At 27.3% G+C, this 9,599-nt stretch overlaps 1 protein-coding gene across 2 annotated transcripts; it reads left to right on the top strand.

The window, feature by feature from the left end:
• The first annotated feature begins 6,784 nt into the window (after window positions 1-6,784).
• On the top strand, window positions 6,785-9,264 carry LOC145037104 (proline dehydrogenase 2, mitochondrial-like). 2 transcript variants are annotated; one of them, XM_078985674.1, is made up of 4 exons: window positions 6,785-7,499; window positions 7,711-8,359; window positions 8,653-8,893; window positions 8,988-9,264. In XM_078985674.1, the coding sequence occupies exons 1-4, from the start codon at window positions 6,912-6,914 to the stop codon at window positions 9,088-9,090; spliced, it is 1,581 nt and encodes a 526-aa protein (XP_078841800.1). In that variant the 5' UTR covers window positions 6,785-6,911; the 3' UTR covers window positions 9,091-9,264. The 2 variants fall into 2 exon arrangements, with proteins under 2 accessions (XP_078841800.1, XP_078841801.1); XM_078985675.1 differs by lacking the exon at window positions 8,988-9,264 and adding an exon at window positions 8,510-8,569 and having other exon boundaries at window positions 8,653-8,778.
• The last annotated feature ends 335 nt before the right edge of the window (window positions 9,265-9,599 follow it).

The following is a 9,599-nucleotide window of genomic DNA, read 5'->3' as shown; positions in this document are numbered from 1 at the left end:
ATACTCAAGGTTGATGGTGGATCAACATTGGAGCTGAGAGCCTAGATACTCAGGGTTGATGGTGGATCAACATTGAAACAGAAAATAACCTTCAACAGCAGATGAAGAAAAAAATTAATTATATCACTACTAGAAAACAACCATTTATGATATGCAATGCATGTCATAAACGGGTCAAATGACACACAAATATTTGTGCTTTAATGATATGCATTTACGTCGTATTTTATGACAAACATTTTGCGTGTTATAATTTGAAGTGTTTAAGAAAAATATAGATTTACTAATTGTCAACTTAAAAAACAGTTAATGTCTCATAATACAAAATTATATATATATATATATATATATATATATATATATATATATATATATATATATACACATTTATTTGTAACCCGTGGTAACTACGATTATAAAATTAATTAAACTTTATAATAAAAACTCAAAATTATTAATTATTATTTTAAATAAATTATTAATTAAGAGATATTTTTATTAGTTATGTGAAATTATAATCATTGATTTAAATAAATATGTAAAATTAATTTTAATATATATTAGACATTTTTAATTTGTGAATTAATGAAAACAATAATAAAAAATTTAAAATAGAGAATAAATACATTAACAAATAGCATCACTTTAATGAGGATGTCTAATAAATTTAAAATCGAGAACTAATAGATTGATAAGTGGGAACATATTAATTAAGAGTTCTAATATGGTGAAACATTGTAAAAAACTATATATATATATATATATATATATATATATATATATATATATATATATATATATATATATATATATATATATAAACACCAAAGATAATAGTAAGGGAAAATGAGTTTAATTAGATAATTGAAGAGGAGACACGTGTTTTTGAAATTATTTATTTATCATATAATAGATGTGAAAACCGTGTAATTCACAGGTTTTTTTTTAAAAAACAATCAATATATTTTGTTAATCATTACATGTTTAATCATTTACAAAACTTAATTTATAAAGAATATCAGTATTAGCTGTGAATAAACCAATTTTTTTAAAGTTTCTGCAAATTATCGTGAATTCAAAATGAATTGACTGAAAATTAAGTTTTTTAATTAGAAGTGTTCGACTTGAATTAAATTGGATTTAATACATTAATTGACAAATTAAGTTAGAGTTATGGAGACATTTAAGTTTTCCTATTTTTTTTATTATATTTTTAGATTTAGATTTAATAACAATGCCAAAAAAAAACCATTATTTATCAAGTGGATTTAAATGAAATTGATAAAATTAAAAGAAATATCATGTGGAATGTTGAATTATAAAAAAATAAAAAAATAAATAAAAATAAAAAAAATTAAAATCTTATTTATTAGGAATGAGGTGAGAAACGAGTTTTGCATCTTCGGTATGTTCCGATGAAATGAAACAATGAAGCTCTTTTAGAACAACTTTATAAATAAATAATTATATTTTATTTGGACGGTTTACGCAACAGAGATTATTTGGTGTGATCCTTGCTCCTAGTCATACACACATCATTCCAACATGGCTAGGCCCCACCTTACTCATGAACTCATCTACCTTTTTATTGTATTTAAATACTTTTAATTACTTCCAACTAAATATATTATTCAGTTTTTAAAAGATGTATAATTTAATTTAATTTAATTTAATTTTCCTTCTTAACTTTTATCCAATAAAACGTGTAGTAAAATGTTAACTTATTTTTTGAACCAATAGTTATTTGTGAAAATACTAAAACTGATTTAAATTTTTTTGATTATTTCTTTATTACAAATATTTGTATTTGATTGTTAAAAAACAAAACATTTGCTCATTATGATATAAAATTGTGAATATATTTGGAGGAAAAAAAAAATAAGACGATTGCGCTTGTTATTCCAATTTCCAACACAAAAATTGTAAATTTTATCCTACCTTTGAGTTTTTTATATATTTATTTTTATACATTTAAAATTTAATAAAACATACAAAAATCGATTTTTTATATACATTTTTTTGACATATCTAAAATACATTTCATATTTAATTAAACTTGATTCTTATAATCATGGTTGTTAAAATCGCGATCCTGATTGTATGATCGTACGATCTTATCATCATAGGTATGAAAAACGAACCAGATCGTATTGAGATAGAATTATACAATCGTATAATTTTACTATTTTATGTCTTTTACTTTTTACCAACTTAACGTTTATCATTTTGTGTTGTGACTTATGACTAATATTTTGAAGTTTTTATAACTTCTATACAAAAAATTAAATGTTTCAAATATTTTTAATGTTTTAAAACTATAAATTAACATATTTCGTGGAATTTTAAAATTCCGATCTTGCAAACCAAAAAATAATCCTACATATGATATTGATCTTAACAACTTTGCTTATACCAAAAAAAAAAATGATTTGCCATTAAAAAAATTAGTTAATTCACATAAAATACAATAATTTTAAATAAAAAAAAAACCAATTCCAAAAAACTCCATTGGATAACACCTAGTTTTACAACCTATCACACGTAAGATCTCGGTCATATACACCTTATACCTATCAAAAAACACGTATAAAACTCTACAACACGTGTGACCTATTTTCATTAACATGTATCGTGTAAACTATAAAGTTAAATATTACGATTTTCTCCTTTCGTTACATTAAATAATAAATACTCCAATAAATAATAAATAAGTTCTAGAGGAGAGGATAACATGCGGGAGGGTGTAGGTAGAGGAAGAAAGGAGAACCGTACGATGGAATGAATCCAAATAGGGATACGGACTCCACATCATATGGACATCAGATTTGACTTTGACGAGGCATTACCTTAAATGCTGTATAGGTGAGTGTTTGACAACCGAGAATCTTTAAATGTTCCAGCTCACTCCCTGGCCTGTAGTCCTTTACCAACCTTATTTGTCATACTTTTGGAAAACAGAATATTAAATATTTTTTTAAAAAAATCTGTTAATTTTAGTTATATCCTAATTAGTTATTTCCTAATTGATATGTTGTTTATGTAAGTATCAACAAATTAGAATCATTATTTTATTCAAATCTATTATGTAATGGTAACATATTTTTGTTAATATTTAGGAGTATTGTTTATGTTATGAAAGAATTGTTTTTCTAACGATTTTTTTTATAGGAAAACCTATTATTATATTAAATGTAATTAAATATTTTACATTTTAGAAAAAGATAATGTCTTTTTGTTTAATTTTAAAACTTAATATAGTATCTTTTTAATGCATTAAAGTTTTTTATATTTTTCTGAAAGTTTAATTTAATGATTTATGACTTTAGAAAAGACATAATATTTATGGGTGTTTGGATTTTGTCCGTCTCAAAACTTTAAAATAGACATTTTCTAAAAATATAATGATATTAACTTAGTAAAAAATAATATAATTCTTTTTAATAATTAGATAAAATTTTATTGAATTTTTTATATGAGATGACTTTTATTAATAAAGAAGTTAATCACTAAAAAAAATAAAGTTGGTTATAACGAGATAACAATGTTTTATCCTTTGATAAAGAAATATATTTAGATTACGAAAATAGCCTTGTGAATTAGCAAAGTAGCTATTTTTATAATAAAACAAAAACATTGAGGAGCGCATTAAATTCATGAAAATAGTTCAAGTTAAATCGTGAAACATTATTTTAGCGAAATTATGTTCACTAATGCACGACTCAGTCTCAACTGTTGTTTCTTTGTATTGTAGTTTTGAACCCGTTTTTGTCGAGATACTCGAACAATTTTCTTTCTCATAATATAATTTACAATACTGACCATATTTTTCTGATTTGGATTATCGTCATATTTATTACTAGCTGTAAAACCCGTGTATTATACGGGTCAATTAAAATAAATAAAATATTAAAATGTAAATATTAAGTATTTTTAAAAATAGAAATTTGATATAAAGAATGAAATTTTGAAATAAGAAACATATTAATTGCAATTTAGTATAATATTTATTAGATTTGATAGTTTACATATATATAAGTAGTATGTGGTTTTTTAATTTTAAAAATTGAAAAAAACCATAAATTGACATGTGAATATTATTTATTTAAAAAATATCACAAAATAACAAATGTCAAAACTAATTAAAAATTAAGACAAAATTATTTTCATTTATTATATTAGATTAGTCAATTGGTGAACTAGTCAATTATGAGATAAGATTTTTAAAAGAAAGGGTAGATGATTAGGATTGATCGACCGATTATAACAAAAGTTCATATTTCTAAACAAGATTTTCAAAGAAAAGATTAATGATTAGTATTGAACGATCAATTTTAACAAAAGTTCTTATTAGTTAGTTGTAAAGTTATTTTCGGCTAATTAATAATTGTATTTTTTGGTTTAATCTATATATGTATTGAAAAATGTATCAATAAAGCTATACAAGTTTGATAAATTTTTATTATATTTTTCATTTAAAAAAAAAAGAAAGAAAATATTGGAGTTATTTAATTTCTATACAGAAATTGACAAAAATGGACTTGTGGTACCATGCGTGAAGAAACCGGACCCACAGTCTTCCTGAGTTGTCCACTTTACCTGCCCTTTATCAACAGATTCCGGATTCTTCCGTATTTTATTTTAGCTTTTTGCTTCACTTAAATATATTTATTTTAAATATAGAACAAGACTCATAACAAATTAAATAACTAGATGTCAAATTAAATAAATTGATACCAAATTAAATAATATATCATTATCCTCGTTTTTAATGCGCTTTCTAACGCTTTCTAATTTATTTATCGGGTTATTAATAAAATATACCATATTAAAACATATGCAGATTCATATATTTAATAAGTTGATTTTCTTTCTAAAAAATATACACTATATTTTCTATGAAAAAATATAAAAATATTATGGAAAAGTTCGTTTATATTCTTATAAACTTTTATAATTATATTCATATCCTTATAAAACTTCAAATTAATATATATCCTTATAAAACTTATAAAATCACACACACACATACATATATATATATATATATATATATATATATATATATATATATATATATATATACTTAATTTAATGATAATTAACATATTTAAAAGTTAAAACATCTTCTTTAAACTAGATTTTAACTAAATTACTAAAATATTCATTTACAATGTTTCTCGTAATCGGTCTTCATATTCACAATATGATTATTCATAACCTGATTCTTTGTCGCTTAATATTTTGTATTACTGCATAGTCGAATAGCAAAACCTGATAATTACATATTTCAATCAATGGCTAAACAATATATTTCATCTCCTATAATTAATTTAAGAGAACTATGATTATTCACCTTTAAATATTTTTTTTCTTCCTCTGGTTCTTCAGGTATAAGTTCTTGAAAAAACTAACTTCAATGTGAGTCTCTATATTTTATAAAGATTCATTAAGTAAATAGGGTGAGAATAAAAACTAACTTCAATGTGAGTCTCTATATTTTATAAAGATTCATTAAGTAAATAGGGTGAGAATAGTAATATGGGAGAATGTATTGTAATGTTATAAGTCAATTAGTTTTTTAATAATAAAAAATCAATTTAAAGATAACTTTTGTAAATTTTAAATAGATTAATTATGATTAAATTAAGTATTTGGTTATATACGTGAGTTTATAAGTTTTATAAAAGTATACTATAATTTGAAGTTTTATAAAAAATATTCAAAAATATAGGCAAATTTTTCTCAAAATATTAAAATATTCGTCTTGTTTTAACACATCCAGATTTAATTAAACAAAATATGTAAAATTTAAATTTTAACACTCATATAATCATATCATTTAAACAATTAGAATAAATAAAACAATACAATAATCTTATATAGAAAAGGAAATTGATCCGTACATAACAATTGTTCTACATACGCAACAATTAGTGTTTTAAAATGTTATATTATACAACTATATAATGCATCAATTATTGTGTATGACAAAAACCTGTTGTGTACGAATCATTTCCCTATAGAAATTATATTATGTGGAACACTTTATAAAATTTAACTAAACTGGAACAGACATAGCGTTAGTTTAAAACATTAATTTTGTAACATACTCACATTAACTACTTCAAAACATATTATATATTTTGATTTAATAAAATAGCAAAAATTTATTTCATATTTTGTAGTATATTTATAAGAAAATAATTAATCTGTACTCAATAATTCTTTTATAAATAATAATTTATATTTTATATTTGAAAATTTTATGTAATAAAAGTTTACAACTTATAAATGATTCTATATATAAAAAACTATAATATATAAATCAATTAAGATCGATTAAATTACACTACATTAATTTTTTTTTTTTTTAAAAATATGAATTTATAAAGTTGATTTAAATACATTTTTATTTTTATTTTGTTTAAATCATTATGAAGAATCTGAGGAGTATATTCCATGAAACTTTCCGGCACGGAATCTTTCTACTTTGGCGGTGCCGACTACTTTGTCGAAACAGAATCTCCGGTCTCAACCCCGTGACTTTAGCACTTCCTTTAATGACATTTTTACCCCTGGTCCACACCAAATCCCATGGGCCCCACCACACCATACCAAAATACGGATTTTTCTACTTTTCCAAAATTTACTCCATCCAAATATGGATATATCAATTTCCACAAAAAACCCGAAACGTACGTGAAACGGGTCGGATTTCGGATCCAACCCAAATTTACATATTTTTTCCTATATATACCATGCTATGTTTCAAGTCATCCTCACAAAAAAAAACTGTTTTCTTATTACACCCTAAAAATTAGCATTTTAGCACCACCGTTGTTTTTCAACATCTTCTTCGTCAACCATCTTTCGTCGCCACCACCACAACCACCAATCACCGTCGACCATTGATGGCCATGACCACCAATGGCTCCTCTTCAAAATTGATCCGATCATTTGTCCACCGTGTGAAGTCATCCCCTGCCACCACCCTCACCACACCAAGATTCCGTTCTGCACAAAGAACAACCATCAACACAACGGCAACAACAATCTTCCCAACTCCGCCACCAACACCACCGACGTCCACCGTCGTCCCCGACCATTCTCGTGACGCCATATTCGATTTCGAGGATACGAAAGGTTTGTTCTCATCCGTTACAACCGGGAAACTTCTCCGGTCGGCGGCGAACCTGAACCTGGCGGCGGTGGAGCCGGTGGTGGATATGGGTGTTTGGGTTATGAAGTCTAGGCTCATGCAAGTGGGTTTGTTTAGAGAGATTGTTTTGGGTGTCATTAAACATACGTCGTATGAACATTTTGTTGCCGGAGCGGATACGGAAGAAACGGGTCGGACTGTCAAGAAGCTTTGGGAATCCGGGTTGAGGGGGATGTTGGATTATGGTTTAGAACATGCGATTGATAATGAATCGTGTGATATAAACACTCAAGAATTCATCAAAACTGTTGAATCAACACAATCTTTACCTCCTTCTTCTGTAAGTTGTTTTTACATTTCCATGAATTTTTCAAATATTTTATTCTGATTCTCTTTTTATATTTTCTCAATTCAAGATTCCCTTTTTCCATTTCTTGATTTTAATAAACCCATGTACGATTCGTACCACGAAATGATTTTGATTCTTTGAAACAGTGAATCTTTGTAAAATTAATCTTTTTTTTTTTTTTTTTTTTTTGTTTTGAAAACAGGTTAGCTTCGTGGTTGTGAAGATCACTGCGATTTGTCCAATTTCTTTACTTAAAAGGGTGAGTGATCTTCTTCGATGGGAATACAAGAATTCTTCATCGACGAATCTGCCATGGAAGCTTAAAACCCTTCCGATCTTTTCCGAATCAAGCCCATTTTACCATACTTTAGAAAAACCATCACCATTAACACCCGAAGAAGAACACGATCTCGAATTAGCCCATCAAAGACTCGTAAAAATCTGCAACAAAAGCATCGAATCCAAAGTTCCAGTAGTAATCGATGCTGAAGACACTTCAATCCAACCAGGAATCGATTACTTTACATACTCAGCCGCTGTCATGTACAACAATGGCGAAAAGCCCTTAATCTTCGGCACAATCCAAGCTTACCTGAAAGACGCCGGCGAACGGCTGTACGCCACCAAGAAAGCCGCCGATCAGATGGGATTACCAGTCGGATTCAAGTTAGTTAGAGGCGCTTACATGTCGAGTGAAGCCCAATTGGCTAATTCTTTAAACGTTGAATCTCCGATTCATAATAGCATCATCGATACACACAATTGTTACAACGATTGTGCTTCGTTTATGCTTGATGAAGTCTCAAATGGACCCGGTGGACTCATTCTCGCTACCCATAATCTTGAATCAGGTAAAAGATTGAATCTTTTTGAGTTTTTTTCGTCTGGGTATTGTTGTTTTGAATCATTTCCACGATTTGTGTCTTGAATTCGTATTTCCAACGTATCGAAAAGATAAACGAAGTGCATAAATTTTGATAAAAAAATGTATTGTGAATCAGGATTGTTGTACTTGTATTGGTTCTTGAAAACCGATGGTTGAAAACTATTCGAAATCCGAGGTATTTCTTGAGACGACATTCAAGATCTCTGTTACAATACGAATTCAAACTAACTTTTTTCATTTTTTATCGAAATTAAACAGGAAAATTAGCTGCACAAAAGGCGAGAAATTTGGGAATTGGGAAAGATAGTGAGAAGCTTGAGTTTGCTTCACTTTATGGAATGGCAGAAGCGATGACATTTGGGTTGCGAAACGCTGGATTTGGTGTAAGCAAGTATTTACCATTTGGGCCAGTTGATCAAATCATGCCTTATCTTCTTCGAAGAGCAGAAGAGAATAAAGGGTTGTTGTCTTCTTCGAATCTTGATAGACAATTGATGATGTAAGTGGGATTTTATGGGTTTTCGAAGTACGTGGATGTTATGTAATTGGGTGATGATTTTGATTGTTGTGTACTTGTGTTTGTGTTTTTACAGGAAGGAGTTGAAGAGGAGGATGAAGGGTTATGTTGGACAAGGGTTTGAAGATAGTGAGAGGAGTTTTAAATCTGATGCGGGATCGATTGTGAAGTTAAATTAGAGGGGAAAATGAAGGGGAAAAAGTGTAAATAGTGAAGATATTTGGGGAAAGAAGGCCTCTTGCTTTGTTTAGGATAAATATGTGTTGTGTTGGGATTTTGGTTATGGATACCAAAGTAGTGGAAGAGGTGCTTTTTGTGTTTATGGAAGTTAATAAATGGAGACTTTGGAATAAGATTATTATTCTCCTTGTTTAAAAGGTTTTTTTTTTTTTTTTTTTTTTTTTTTTTTTTTTTTTTTTTTGACGTATTAGACTTGTTTTAGAACGATGGGAAAGTTCCCTTATTTGGGCCTCCGTTTGTTGGCTTGTGAGGTCAACTTGTCATCAACGGAAAAAATTAGGATATTATCTTCGATAAGTTTAAGTTGAAATAGAAATGAGAAAACATTGAATCAAAGTATTTATTTCATTTAGTCAAGAAATCAGTTTAATCTTATGTTCCATCATAAATTTACATCACCTAAACCCCGCTATCTATAAGCCAATATCTTTAATCTAGAGGTGTAGAA

This window comes from Lactuca saligna, chromosome 3 (genome assembly GCF_052625555.1).
Source record: "Lactuca saligna cultivar CGN05327 chromosome 3, ASM5262555v1, whole genome shotgun sequence".
NCBI classification, from domain to species: Eukaryota; Viridiplantae; Streptophyta; class Magnoliopsida; order Asterales; family Asteraceae; genus Lactuca; species Lactuca saligna.
This window is presented reverse-complemented; position numbering and strand designations above follow the sequence as displayed.

Coding starts and splice junctions, on each gene's coding strand:
- LOC145037104 (XM_078985674.1), top strand. CDS start 6,912: ATGGCCATGACCACCAATGGCTCCTCTTCAAAATTGATCCGATCATTT. Junction 8,360..8,652: donor TACCCATAATCTTGAATCAG/GTAAAAGATTGA, acceptor GAAATTAAACAG/GAAAATTAGCTGCACAAAAG. Junction 8,894..8,987: donor CTTGATAGACAATTGATGAT/GTAAGTGGGATT, acceptor GTGTTTTTACAG/GAAGGAGTTGAAGAGGAGGA.